Source organism: Pogona vitticeps, chromosome 4 (assembly GCF_051106095.1).
Source record: "Pogona vitticeps strain Pit_001003342236 chromosome 4, PviZW2.1, whole genome shotgun sequence".
Lineage (NCBI taxonomy): Eukaryota > Metazoa > Chordata > Lepidosauria > Squamata > Agamidae > Pogona > Pogona vitticeps.
This window is the reverse complement of record NC_135786.1, coordinates 191,915,928-191,931,306: the sequence shown is the minus strand read 5'-3', so window position 1 is coordinate 191,931,306 and position 15,379 is coordinate 191,915,928. Positions and strand designations below refer to the sequence as shown.

General features: G+C 40.5%; 1 protein-coding gene across 50 annotated transcripts in view; it reads right to left on the bottom strand.

The window, feature by feature from the left end:
- Nucleotides 1-3,829: 3,829 nt before the first annotated feature.
- DTNA (dystrobrevin alpha) overlaps nt 3,830-15,379 on the bottom strand; it is a 271,418-nt gene continuing 259,868 nt past the window's right edge. For 24 of the 50 annotated variants that reach the window (XM_072998896.2, XM_072998908.2, XM_072998904.2 and 21 more), the window contains 4 exons: nt 15,137-15,226; nt 14,477-14,645; nt 12,265-12,397; nt 3,830-5,511 (listed from right to left, as the gene is read on the bottom strand). In XM_072998896.2, coding sequence (XP_072854997.2) covers nt 5,383-5,511; nt 12,265-12,397; nt 14,477-14,645; nt 15,137-15,226 — 521 coding nt within the window. In that variant the 3' untranslated portion in view covers nt 3,830-5,382. Of the gene's footprint in view, nt 5,512-8,434; nt 8,480-12,264; nt 12,398-14,294; nt 14,646-15,136; nt 15,227-15,379 lie in introns of all 50 variants that reach the window. The other 26 variants (XM_078393706.1, XM_078393717.1, XM_072998901.2 and 23 more) reach the window with 4 other exon arrangements.

Genomic DNA, 15,379 nt, shown 5'->3' with positions numbered 1-15,379 from the left:
AAGGCCTGTATTCTTGGCTGTATTCTTGAAGAGGTTCATTGTGGCCATAGCCAGTTCTTCATTGATAGTGAGAGTTATGTGCAACAACATCTACAAGGCAGCATTTTGCCCACCCTTCATCTATAATGTGATCTAATTTTGGGTTTATTTATTTGTTTGGTTATTGACTGATGACCATTCTATCCCAGCTTTCTTCCACAGAGCACAAGGCAGCATAAGAGGCTTTCTCTTCCCCATTTATTTTCACAGTAAGTTGTGAGGTAGGCCAAGCTCATGTTTGTGGGAAAGTGAGAATTTGACTCCAAGTCTTTTGAGTCCTACTGTAACATGTCAAGCGCTACATCAAACTGTCTATTATACCAATATAGCAGGGTGATATGACCTGCTCCAACCCGGTGGCACAATGCGAGGGAAATAGACAAAAGCAGGAACTGGTGCCTAAATGATGCAGCAAGGCTTTAAAAAACAGTGGCTAGAATCCTGTTGGATTTTTACCCTAGAGTAAATGAAATTGTGCAAGAAATTGTGGTAAATCACAGCTTATTAACAAAGTTCCAGTTGCATGCCCGATTAGAGACTTTCTTAATTAGTTGCAATTCACTGCCATAATTTTTATCATTTACTCAAGAATAAAAACCCAATATCCAATTTGGAAATCCCAAATAAGATTTCCACTGTGGTGGATGGGGTTGGTTCCATTTCAGTTCTGTTTCAGGTAGAAAGGCATCTTGCGATAGTGTTGCATTAGACTGCTCTGTGAGTCAGAAATGAACTTTGCTCCTTTGACAACTTTCTTTAACAAATGTGAGCTTAAGAAATAGCCATGAACAGCCTTGAGTCCCTGCTGGATCAGATCACTGTTCTTACTAGCCTGTCATTTCAGAAGGTATTTGTTTTTTGTTTTTTAATTTGCAACCACAGAGAAAAGTGTCCTTTGTTACCTTAAAGACTCATACATGTATTCCAGTAGAAAGGTTCATAGATGATGAAAAGGCTGCATCATCAGACGCCATAAGCATTTTCCTCATTTCCTCTGCGTGATCACAAAGGACACACATTGTTGTAAAATTTTAGGTTTTATGTGAGGGAAATCCCCATGATAAAGCTGCAGGTTTTGGCAGGGGTTGGAAGGATGTATCCTGAAGCCAGCATACAAAACAAAGATGAGGCTTTGTTGAATTACTTTTAAAAATTATTTTTTAATGAAGAAATAATTCCATTCCAAAATATAGACACACAATTAAATAGTTTAATCACTTCAAAATATAACATGTCCCCAGTAGGCTTGAACACACGCACACACACAGAACAATACTTAACAATACAAAAAACCCCATACAATAATAGTTCTGTTTACAATAGCAATGAATAATGCAAAATTTGTAATGTGTATCTGTCTGGACTGGTGTGAAATAACAGTAGTTAAAACATCAGACAGTTAGTAGCCTCAAGGTGTAACTCTTCATACATTTTTGGTTCAGAAGTAAAAATGCCCTCTTTTCTCAGGACACAGTGGCGTGCTTGATGTTCAAGGCTCTTTGCACTGAATTGAACCAACCTAATTGTTGCAACCTGAAGTTGCAGTATTTACAAGATATATCTACAGCAGTTCCAAGAAACTAATAAGAATGGGAGAAAATGATAAAAGTAAAAGCAGACATCTATGCTAAATAATGATGTAACATTTTGTCTCATGCATATAAGAAAATACATATTATCACAACAAAGGCCACACACCTTTTAATGCAGTTTTCAGTTAACATTACTACTTACAGAGAATCTATCCTCTATCTTTTCTTTCGACATTCAGGAATTCTCTCTGTCTTCACATTCTGATTTCTGCCTCTAAATCACCTTTCCATTGACAACTCACAAGGAGTTTTTGGCTGAAGAAATTGGCTCGTAAAGAATTATACAAGGCCAGTTCAACCATTTCCGTCACTTTAATGTTCACAATTCACAATCTAAACCAAGTTTAACAGACAAAGACCAAGTGAGCTAAAACCATAGGCCCATATGGGCAGAACTCTCACCTGACCACTCTCCTGCATGCACATAAGCATCTGTATGTGAACTACAATGTGTACCGCCTCCCTTGCATGCTTGTTTCACAAGGCATCCACACCTATGCGTGGCTGAACATATATGCCTGAAGTCCAACCTCAACAGTACAAGAGATATTCCAAACAAACCTGGGCCTATGGTGGGTTTTTAACACATTAAAAATCCAAAAGTTAAATGCCTCCATATTGATGGCTGGTGGCCTTGGAGATTGGATAGCTGTGCTGGCTGGCACATTCCCACTTACCCATCATATACTGGGAGAGAAATCAGGGGAAAGTATTGCCCTTGTTGGGCCATTGCAGCTTAACAGTTGAGTAATGTAGAAAAAGTAGATTTTGGCTTTGGCAAGGCAAATTAAAAAAGTGCTTCATCTTGGAGTTTCAGAGTATGAGAGGCCACCTAGAGCTCTGCTTGGGGGTGCTGGGCTGGAACCAGGCTGAAAGAATGGTACTTGGGTTGTGAATACAATAATAGTGTTACACACATCTTGCACTGGTTAGGCTCATGCATGGCTCTGAACATGCAGTAAGTAAATAAAAGATGGCATTAAAGCAACATGGTTATTACTCCAACTGCAGTTATGTGGCTGACTGGGATTGTTCAGGTGTAGTTGTGTTCTAGTCCATTTAGCCTCTCTTCAGGAATTACCTGGCTGAGGTCCTAAGCTGTCAGCAAGATTTCCCAATATACTGTACAGTAGTAGTTTTCTCTGAGGAGTGCTAGGCACTAGTAGAGGGTAACCAGTTCCTGAGAGAAGGGTGTAGGAGAGGTAAGCTGTGACAAGTTACGTATCTACCATGTTGGATTGGCAGATATTATATGAGTAAAGATTAGTTATTGCAAAGGTGGGGTGAGGGGGTGTCCAAATGTAAACATATTTTATTTTCTGCAATTGTCTGAACTCTGTGAATTCTAAAGGTAACTACTTAGAGATGGTGCAGAAATATATACAAGGAGGAAGATGGCTTGCAGAGCCCCTGTAGTGCAGTGGTTAAACTGCAGTACTGCAGTCATGCCTCTGCTCATGACCTGAGTTCAGTCCTGAAGGATTCAGGTAGCTGCCTCAAGGTTGACTCAGAATTCCATCCTTCTGAGATTGGTAAAATGAGTACCCAACTTGCTAAGGGGGCAAAGTGTTGTTTGCATAATTATATTGTAAATCACCCAAAGAGTTCTTTAGCAGTATGGGGTGGTATGCAAGTCAAAGCAACAACAACAATTATCTGCATATGTGAAAAGTTACCAGTAACAATTTAATTCAAATAAGCTTTGTCTAATGTTTATCACTGGAGAGGAGGTCTTCATATTCATAGACAAATGTGAAGCCCGCCAACACAGGTGGCCGGCCTGATTACCTCCCATCCACAGAACCCTACAGTCCACTTACAGTGCATTGCATGTCGCATATGGCTGGTGTTATTGTCCACACACCAATTGCGGCAGGAGCCCAGCTGCTGCAGTCTCATCTCCCTGCCCACCCGGCCACTCCACAGCTTAGTGGGGAGACCTGTCCTCCCACTCCCTTGCCAGAGTGGTTGGGTGGGTAGGGAGACGAGGTTGTGGCAGCTAGGCATTGCTAGCTGCAATGCTACTGCATTGATGATGCTGGCCATGAACACCACATGCCATGCTGTACGTGGGCCAGTGGGTTCTGGGACTGGGAGTTAATTGGTCTGGCCTCCTTTGCCAGCGGGCTGCATATTCATATACAAATACGAAGCCCCCATCTCTAATTATCACCTTCAAATTCCAATGATCGTTTACATTTCCTATTCTGGCAGGCTATACACATGCTTTTTAGAAGAGCCACTGTCAATAACAGGACCCTTTCTATAGCATTTCTAAGAAACCTGGGTTGAAATAATTGGGTTCTAATTAATGTCTGGTATTAGCAATGTTGCACTATATATGAAATAGTTTAATGGCACCCTGGCAATTTTTAAATTATTTACTATTCTCTTCCTAGTTTATGGATAGTTGATGCGAGTAGTTACTACATAATTAATCATATAGCAATGGCTGAGTAAAATCATTGCAACATTTTCTTGTTCTTTTAAAATCCTAGTGGAAGCAAAGGCCTGTGATCTTCCTCATCCCTAATGCAGTTAAAAGAGAATGTTAAGAGTTACTTAAAGGGACACTGTTGTAATTATGTATCTTTTTTAAGGACACGTTTCCCCCCTGTGCTTTTCACAGATAGCTAAATCCCCATTCAACCTTGAAAGGAAGTCTCACTACACATTTCCAAAAATGCATGCAGAACATCTGGTGGCTGGCTAAGGCAATGCACATTCAGAAATAAAAGAAAACAGTTGCAAGCGCACTTTTAAAGCTTATACATTTAAAGCTGAAGGCCTCAACAAACAGTATATGAACAATGGAGAAATATGAAAGAACACATGCTCACTAAAGTCCTAAAACAGCAATTAAACAATATTATGAAAGATTATACATAACATTAGTTTAGGGATTTTATGGCACCTGTGGTTTATAAACAGCTTTAGCAACTAGTATTTCAAAACATAGTTCACAGTTTTAAGAAGATCTGTGCTGATTTTAAAAACTAGATTCTATATCATTTGAATGCTGCCTTTTGTATATGATATCTATTTGGAAAGAAAATATTTACACTTACTTCTATGGCTGATTTGTTAGATTTATCTGAAAGAAAACATTCCTAAGTTATGTAGTAGCCCTAAATCATAGAGATACTTAGTGCATTTTGTACAAGTCTGTTATTTTTTATTATTTTTAGTTTTTTGCAGAAAAATCTGTAAAACAAATTGCAATTTAAGTCTGCAATCCTGCATCTAGCCATTTGCACTGAAGCCCACTGAGATCCGTGGAATTTCAGTTCATGCAGCTGGGTTCAGGATTGCAGCCATTTTCTACTACACTTAGCTTTTGGGCTATAAATATGTACACTCAGGAGTATATTTATCCAGTGTTAAATGCATCACTGTAGCTTTTAAAATTTCATCTGTGGCAAAACAATGTACAGTGTGTAGGAAAGTGTTCTAAAATTTCAAACCATTCAGAAATTAAACTCCTAATATAAACAGTATTCTCATTGTAAACTGAACAGGTTCAAAATTATGTGCCAAGGGCTTGTGGTTTGTTAGTACCGCCATTAACAGGAACAGCAGCATTGTTCAGCTTGTGTTCTTTACTAGTAATGAGCCATGTTACATATGATGTAGCTGATATAAATTAGCTTTAAATAATAATTTAAAAAACCTTATTTGAAACAAACACCTACAAACATCAACTCGTAGAACAAAAATACTGTGCTACAGTCTCCAGATCTAGTGAATTACGTCAGAGGTGCTGTGCCGGTACTTCTTCTGTGAAGCTGGCAGACAAGCTATCTCTGTCATTAGTCTGGGTACAGCTCTCCCCTTCTTTAGTTCTTACATCACTTCTGTTGTCCATTTGACTGCAGCTTTCCTGTAAGGAAATATTTAACAGAATTTTGATGCCGGCCACTTCATAATACACAGCACTGAGTGGGCAATCATCACAGCCTAGAGCCCTTTTTTTCCAGATTTGCCACCAATTTCATGACCGCATACTCAAGGGAGATGGGCTAAAAAGAGTCATGTGACAATTTTATTTAGTTAGTTAGTTAGTTTAAAATATTCCTACCCTGCCTTTCTCCCAAAAAGAAACCAAGGCAGCTTACATAAAAGTAACATTATTAAAAGCTAAAAACAGTAAGTTTAAGAATAATTTTAAAAAGAAATTTAAAATATATTTTAAAAATAGTAGACAAAAAACATTAGCACAGCAGATTTAAAAGCAACAAAAGGAGAAACAATCTGCTTTTAAAAAGAACCATCTTAGACTAAGGGACAACACGCCTGAAGAGAAAGGTCTTCGCCTGCTTGCAGAAGGACAGCAAAACTGGGCTCAGCCTGGCTTCCTGTGTGAGGGAGTTCCAGAGTCTGGGAGCAGCAACAGAGAATGTCCTCTCTCATGTCCCCACCAGCTTGTCAGGATTCAGTTTAAATGTGCTAATTTTCATCCAACCCATTACCAAAGCAGAATTGTACCAAACCCTTACATGATCTCATTCAGTGGCATCAAACAGTACATAGGACATTAGTGTTGTTTGTCAATTCATCTTAATTTTGCAGTTGATTTCAACATGATAAATCATAATATACTTTTAGAGCAGCTTTCTGAGATAGAGATCAGGAGTAGTTCACTTCCATAGTTTGATTCCTACCTAGAGGTTCACATGATGATGTAATTCCCACAGGTAGAACAATAGCCTCCAGTGGTACCTTCTGGAGCTGAACATACTTGTTAACTAGTGACAATTTGCTTCTAAAATTCATGCCACTGCAGGTATGCCAACATAATTAAACATGGTTGTTGTGGGTTTTTCGGGCTCTTTGGCCATGTTCTGAAGGTTGTTCTTCCTAACATTTCGCCAGTCTCTGTGACCGGCATCTTCAGAGGACAGCACTCTGTGCTCTGGTGTGATTAAACATAGTTAAGGATTCTGACTATTGTATCTCTTAATCTTCAAGGTGTCACTCAACTCTTTGTTATTTTCCAGCACCAAACTCTTGCAGTTGTCCCTTAGGACATAGAAGGTCAGCAAACACCTACTTGAAGAGCGTGCTAGTGGGCATATGGGTGTCTCTGTCCACCTTCAGAGAGAGAGCCAGTGGGCAATTTTATTTATGACTGAATGGTTAGGGTCAGAGATGGAAAACCTGTGGCTATCCAGTTGTTTGAACTGCAGCTCCTTTCATTCATCACCACTGGCTAGTTGATGAAAGTTGCATACTAACAGTATCCAGACATTGTACAACCTGTGAGTTGTGTAATAAAAAGGATGGTTTTTGGTTTACAGCCCCATTGATTTACTTTGTGTTGAAGAAACAGCAAGTTACAAGTTATTTTAAAATGTACCATATACAGAAATAAAAATCAAATGATTCTGTGAGAGTTATGAGTAGTATGGTCAATGCCCAGCTGATTGGTTAATACATGCAGAAAATTTAAATGTTGCCTGTAGGTTTTAGAGCACTGGCACCTGAATTGGGTATTTGTGCTTGAAGAAATTCCAAGAGAGTGTGACATGCAGCAGCATCCTTCACATTAAAATTTGTTTGGTTTCTGCTCTTTCTTAAGGAAATTTCCATTTTTATCAGCTTTCTGTGCCAAGAAAATTATTTGCTTTTACTTTTCAATTATTTTTTTCCCATTAGGTTTTTGGGTTTATATTTAATTTTAAATATTGAATTGATTTTTTTTTTTTCCGAAAAGGAGTTTGCATGATGGCAAAGGAAAGGCTGAGAGCATGACAGTTTCTAAAAAAAGAGGACATGATATTAAAAAGTTAGGGAATAAATTTGGGAAGTCACTTAAATGACCCAGAAGTTTGGAACCACTTAAAACTGCATTGTGCTAATGTTTATGTCAAATTGTTATCATAGACCAGAGGTCAGCAACTGGTGGGATGTAAATTTCATGGGTCCTTTGATGGATATCATACATTCCATGACTGCAAATCTCCAATCTCCCTACCATACCTCTCGTTTTCTTTAAATAACCCAGACTGAGGGAGAGACATAAACACATGCAGAAGTGAGGAAACTTTTCAAAAACAGAAACACCATTTTTTGCTACTTAAGGGACCACTCTTCCTAGAACCAGATTTCTCTGAACATGTGCTTTGGCCCTGAAAGAGCAGAAGCTTCCTCTCATTGGAACTTTTGTATGCTTTGCTGCCTGTCTGAAAAAGTGAATGGGCAGGCAGGAAGACCAATTAGAATAATGGGAAAATCCATCCTTCTACTACTCAAATGCCCTTTGTTCTGCTAGCTAAAATGGGATATGGATAAAAGGCAATGGATAATTAACAGAGTGGCCAGCAGGTCCTTGACCAGATAGATGGATAAAAATAACTGATTCTACAACCTTATACCATTCCAACTCTGTGTACCATCTCACCTCTAGCAGGTTACTCAAGTTTCTTCATCTTGGAACTTTCACTACTGAAATTGCCTATTGCTGGATGAAATTTCCTTGTTTTTTCCCCTCTGTCCTAAATTCTGCAGTGCTCAGCTCAAAAACAGACTGCAAGACTCAGAACTTGCCTTTTAAATCACATATTTGTAGTCCAACAAAGGTATTACATGGCCCTAATTTTGAATTTTGCACATCAGGTCAAATAGCTCTATTTCATTTTTCTTTTACTGATGCACTTTGGTTATCTATACTGAATTTTAGGTAGTACAAAAGGGAAGGGAAAGCCAAAAGATGTTTAGATCTGCCAATAGCACATTCACGCACTCCCAGTGAGTTGTAATCTGTTAGTTGCTGACCACAGTCTGACAACTAGCATGATACTTACTTGAGAGGAGAGTGATAACAAGGATATTCATCCTTGCAAGCTGACCTGTGAACATAAAAAAAGTGAAAACTGAAGACGTGGCCAGCCAAACCAGTGTAGCATTATGCAGAGCATGGTGAACCAGAATGGTGAGAATAGTTGGCATGCACTGATAGCACAGAGGACATGAAGAATTTTGCATGGAAGAAATAAAGGTGTAAGAAGAATGCTTCAGCTAGTAGGAGTAGGGCGAGGGGAGGGAGGGACTGGATTTGTTCTTTTAAATGCAAATGCTATTTCCTGTCAGTTCCAGCATGGGGTGACTCTTGAAATTCTTGTTCTTGGCCTCCAAATACTGTGTTTCATAGTATAAAATAAATGTGATTTCATTGACAGAAAATTTATATTGAGGTTTTTGGCTATAAGAAACTGTTTTAGGCATATCAAGCAAAATCCAAAGGGGAAACACTCCCCCTCCCAGCCAAAAAGACAAAAACAAGTGGCACCTTAAAGACTGACTATTATATTTGCTACTTTGTTTTATGGTAGATTTAGTGCCTTGTACACAAAACCCCATCCCTGGTGTTTAAATCTTATAATCATTTTCATATGCAGTATACTTTAATCTAGACATGGGTTCTTTGTATTTGTTTACCTGGAGATACAAATATGAATAAAGGCACCACAGGTGCAAGAGAGGCCCATTCCCTCCCTCAGAACTGGCTGGTCTACTCACCATTCGCCGTGCGGTGCTTGGTTCTGTCATCATCGTCATGCCAATAGGGGAAGGAGCCCAGACGGCTCTTCCCTGCCTCCCCATCAGCTGAGTGGGGAGACTCCCCCTCCCACCTCTGTGTCACAGTGGTCAGAGCATTGGAGGGGGTAGCCACTGAGGTGGTGCTGGGTAGAGGAAGGAATGGCAGTGGCAGTAGAACATGCCCACGTAGGAGAAGGGAAGTTAAATCTCTTTATCCCTATTTCTAGTCCCCTCTTCTAGTCCTACCCCCAACCAGATGGTATCAGGTGACCATATCAGCAAACCCTCAAGCCACATGGTGCTGTTGATGAACGCCAGATCAGTACAAAATAAGACTGTCCTCATCCATGGTGTAATTCTGGATGAGGGTGCTGACCTGGCGTGCATTACTGAGACCTGGGTGGGAGAGGTGGGTGGTGTTTCCCTCTCCCAGCTGTGTCCGCCTGGGTACTCAGTCCAGCCATATTGCTTCCTCAGAATGTTGTCCAGCAGAGCTGTTTCAGGTGGTCCAGGATCATCTTCAACCAGGAAATCCAGTGGAGGTCCCGGACTGCTCATCAGTTCGCTGTGATGGGTTTGCCATTGATTTTGAGGGGGAAATCGCTCAGATTTGCAGTGGGTTGGACTCTACCATTACTGCAGAATCAGAGGATGTGTCCAGTGTGTCATGTTTAGGTCAAGTATTAATGGATGTGTTTCAGTTGTTGAGATCTGAGGATGTGGACAGGATGCTTGGATGTGTCCGTTCTACCACCACTCCGCTCAAACCTTGCCCATCTTGGCTAAGATCTCCCAAGGGAGTTCACACCTGGGTCCAGGAGGCCATGAATGCCTCTTTGAGAGATGGAGTGGTCCCTACCACCTTGAAAGAGGTGGTAATTTGGACACTCCTAAAAAAGCCTAACCTGGACCCAAGGCTGGTGGTTAACTACCGACCAGTGGCAAACGTCCCTTATTTGGGCAAAGTGTTGGAGTGGGTTGTGGCCGGGCAACTCCAGGCACTGCATGATGAAACAGATTTTTTGGGTCCATTTCAATTGGGTTTCAGGCTGGGTTTGGGTACGGAGATTGCCTTGGTTGCCCTGTACGATGACCTTTGCTGGGAGAGAGACGGGGGAGTGTGACCCTGTTGATACTCCTGGACCTCTCAGCGGCTTTCGACACCATCAACCATGGTGTCCTTCTGGATAGGCTAGCTGCGTTGGGAGTTGGGCCACCGCTTTATGGTGGTTCTGCTCCTTCCTGGCTGACTGTGTCCAGAGGGTGGTGCTGGGGACAGTTGCTCTGTCCCATGGCGTTTATGTCATGGAGTTCCTCAGGGCTCAATACTGTCCCCCATGCTGTTTAACATCTACATGGAATCACTGGGAGAGGTCATCAGGAGGTTTGGGCTGAGAAGTCAGCAATGTGCTGATGACACTCAGCTCTACCTCTCGTTTTCCACCAATCCAGGTGAGGCAGTTTCTGTGCTGAACTTGTGTCTGGACCTGATAATGGACTGGATGATGGTTAATAAATTGAAACTCAATCCAGACAAGACGGAAGTGCTGTTACTGGGTGCTTCGCCGGACAGGCTGGAGGGCCATTTCTTTGCCCTGAATGGGGTTACGCTCCCCCTAAGGGACAGGGTCTGCAGCCTGGGGGTGCTCCTGGACCCCTGTCTAACTCTGGAAGCCCAAGTGGACTCAGTGGCCAGGGGCGCCTTCCTTCAGCTGCGCAAATTATACCAGCTACGGCCCTACCTGGATGAGCGGAGTCTCATGACAGTTACACATGCACTGGTAACATCTCGTATAGATTACCGCAATGTGCTCTACATGGGGTTGTCTTTGAAGATGGTCCGGCAACTGCAGCTGTCCAGAATTGAGCTGCATGGCTGGTGAGTGGTGGGGCCTCTAGAGAACACATCAAGCCGATTCTGTTTAAATTACATTGACGACCAGTTGCTGCCTGGGCCCAATTCAAAGTGCTTGTTTTGACATATAAAGCCCTAAACGGCTTGGGCCCTGGATACCTGAAGGACCGCCTCCTTCCTTATGAACCTGCCTGGCAGTTAAGATCTAGCCAGGGGACCCTTTTGAAAGAGCCTTCCCTCAAGGAGGTAAGAGGGATGGCTTGTAGACAAACAGCCTTTTTGGCAGCTGCCCCCAGACTATGGAATGCCCTCCCAACTAAGATTTGTCTGGCACTGACGCTGATGGAATTTGGTGCCAGGTCAAAACCTTCCTGTTCCACAAGGCTTTTAATTGAAATAATATCAACTGTGGGTCCTGATGGCAATTTTTAGAGTAAATATTTTAATTGTATTTTAATTGTTTTATCTGTTTAAACTGTATTTTAATTATTGTAAACCGTCCAGAGACCTTTGGGTAGTGTGGGTGGCATATAAGTTAAATAATAATAATAAATATAAAAATAATGGAGCTGAGCACTGTGCAGTGAATGTTGGGTGGACTGGCCAGTTCTGGAGAGAATGTGTCTTCGTGGCACCTATGGTGCTGCTATTTGTATTCGTATCCCCAGGGATATGAATACCCCACATCTACTTTAATCACAGTAATAAATTGAAACCACATTGTCTGATACTATGAATCCTTTTGATGCAGTTCCTTCCTTCCTCTCTCCCTTCCTCCCTTCCTTCTGCAACAGTTGGCTTTTGCTGAACTGAAATGCACAACATGGACAACATGAAGGTTCTGCCTTTGGAGATAAAATTTGTGATGGCTTATTCACACATGCAAATTACTTTACAGTCAATAAGTGACAAATGTGGAGGCAGGAGCCAATCTCCAATCATGTGATTCTGTAAAAATAGTTGACAAAGCACATTGTTGACAGAGAATGTTACCAGCATTTGGGATGCACCAACTAACAGCTTGAGAAGGTTAATGCCAGTCTTATTCATTCCAGTACACAAAGTACTTCTCTGATTACTCACAAACAACAACAAAAAAGAGTAAATCTCAGTTCATATCAGAAGCTTCATCAATCTCTAATAAATGCATTCTAAATGAAACCCAAATAAAATCCAGAATAGTGTAATGTATCAGTTCCAGTTTAACCTAAATAGTTTTGTTTCCTCATTTCATTTTACCTGGTAAGCTTCATCCTGGAGCTTTTGTTTCAAATATTCCTCCATCTTGAGCTCATTTTCAAGCTGGCGGACAGAATCATTTTCATAGTTCTCATCATCTGCTCTGACATAAGGGTCTCCATCTTCTGTAACCCTAAAGACAATTATTAATAATAGCTTCCTAAAATAAAAAGAAACACTGAAATTCCCTAAATGTTATGCTATCTTCATAAATTTTGAAAAGAAAGGACAGTTTTGTGCATTTTCTTTAACCATGTATGTTCTTTTAAAACTTACCATTTACTTCAGTGTTAACTCCACCAGCCTAAGTAGGAGTAATTGTAGATGTAAATTGTAATGTCCTTCATTCATCATCAATGAAATTGTCGTAGTCATTGGTAAGAAGAGATTTCTACCAGCAGTGCATTCTTGAACATTCGACATCATCAGAATTCAACTACAAGCTCAGACTGGAGGACTACCTTCTAAACTATATCCTATTCCAGGGGTGGGCAATTAATTTCTATAGGGGGGGGCACATGAAAAATCTGAACTGTGTTCGGGGGCCAAACCAACTTTACCAAAAAATAAAATGAAGCAGGCTGAAAATTAGAGGTTAATTCCTGCATGTAATAAACCAGCACTTCATGAAGACAGATCCTTCCCTGCTCCTTTCCTGCTATGTAGATTTTTAATTCCAGTAGTTTTTTTTAGCATAGGTGGTGTTTTTTAAACGGACACCTCCTCCTACATCTGCAGTCTGAAACTGTATGGTTGAGGAAGGATTGAATTATTTAGTTCAATATGTAGGTCAGCTACCAGTGTCAGCTCAGCACTACTACTGCTCTCTGCTTCTAGTTTGGGCTTTGGAATGCACAGCAGAGAACACAGGAGTAGTCCTAGAGAAAGAAAAGTACTACTTCATTTAAAATAAACTCTTGAGTGCCAAAAGCTAACAAAGTGGACCGTATTGGTTGAACTCATTCTTATCAAATGTATCCCTGGTAGAGATCAGGAGACAGACTAGATTCTAGGGATAGTGAGTAATAAAATAACATTCCTGATGCCTAGCAAGTGAACAATATATTGACTGCTGCACATTATAAATGCCATACAGAGACCAGTATCCTAAAGGCTGTTTTCAAAATGATGAGCAACTGAATCAGAGTGCAATCACAGCGCCTCCAAAATGAGTCACAACCTACAGTATTAGTGTACCCAGTGTCTACTGTAGTGATGCCAAGCATTAATGAAACTCTATATTCACATTTAAATTCAGATGAATGTCTCAGTCTTTAGTCAAAAAGAAAGAGAGAAAGAGAGAAAGAAAGAAAGAGAGAGAGAGAGAGAGAGAAGGAAGGAAGGAAGGAAGGAAGGAAGGAAGGAAGGAAGGAAGGAAGGAAGGAAGGAAGGAAGGAAGGAAGGAAGGAAGGACTATCTTTTCCTCCTCACAAGGGATGAAATGTCTGAACATGCCCAATATGGAAATACTCCTCTTTGGCTACAGTCATCAATTGCCATATTGCTCTTCCTGTCAAGGTCACAGCCCTAAATTCACATTCCTACTTTTTGGTAAATATTCATCAGGGGTTTCAGTTCTGAATTTCCAATTTAAAATTCTATTTTAAACTGCATTCTATTCACTAGACCAGACCTTCCAATGCCTTTAAAAGTGGACTTAAAAACAGTAAGATTTTACTGATATTTCTGCCTAAATTTTCAGTTAAGAAAGCAACTCCATGTTGCATGCATATACTAATAATAATCATGTCCCTTCAGTCTTGACTTATGACAACCCTTTTGTGGGAAGAGAAGAGGTTTAACATTCCCTTCTTTTGGGGGCATCCTGGGATCTGTAGCTTGCCCAAGGCCACACAAACCAGCTCTTCTTCCTGGAGGCACAGTGTGGAATCAAACTCCCAACCTCTGACTCTTCAGCCAGTACCTAACTCACTGAACTATCCAGCCAGTATGCATATATTACAATTGCTTATTGTCATGTCAAGGATGATAGAAGTTAATTGTTTGGTCCCTAGTTCTCAGAATCTCACCGCTATCATGGCCATTGGCTCTGGTAATTGTAGTCCAAAGTTGTAGGATAGTAACTTTTCCAAATTATGTGTGAGGTTCCTCATGAATGCGAAAAGGTAATCTGCAATGTGTAACAAGAGAGAAAGGAAAAACACACACACAGAATAATGAAAAGAAGAAAGAATACAGAGAGGGTACCCACATATCACTGCGGAGGGTTCCACTAGCGGCTCCACTGTGAAGGTAACCTGGCTTTCGGGCATGGATCTGTGCAAGGAAAGCCTTTTCAGAAGTTGGTGATGGAACAAGGTCATCAAAATGAGTCCGGCCAAATTCAGAATCCACATTACTTTCTGTCTCACTTCCAACTTCTGTGGGAAGAGGAAACGAGATAGTGGTACCATGGTTACCTGAATGTTAGCATGTTTCTCTCCTAATTTCAGCATAGAATGATTTTACATTGTTATCTGGTAGTGCTAAAAATATGGTTTGTGCATATTTCTGACTACAGACCTAGTTGCCTCACTCCTGTACTGTTCACACAGATTATCGGTTATGTATGTGTGTATGCATATACTATGTATTGTGCTTAGAACAGTTGTAACAAGGTCTATTTTGTGAAATCTTAGAGTGAAACAATTATAAGAATTTAAAACCCATAGAGCAATTTAAACAATTTAAAGACTTTTAAAGACATTAAAACCATACACGAATACAAAGCCCACATCATACAAGTAGCAACTTATTAACTAGTAGAAATTCATTGCTATAGTTTACAGGATTGCACATGTTGGTAAAAACAAGGAATAAGATTCTGATTGTTATGTTACTATTGCATAATTAGTGCTTTAAATAATCAGACCTGAGTTTAGTTCTTTCACCAGAGAAGACATGGTGTTGGTGATAGAATCTGCTGCTACCAGCAAGTCATTTCTTAGATTTCTTCTTGTACCTGAGATAAAAGAGAAGCAGGGCATTAAATACTCTAACCAAAACAAAAGACAAAAAACCCCGCCAAGCCTAACGAACCAAACAAAACCCCCCAACTACATCAATATTTCTAACCCTATGCAAGATTAACAGTCTGGAATATAACTGCAATATA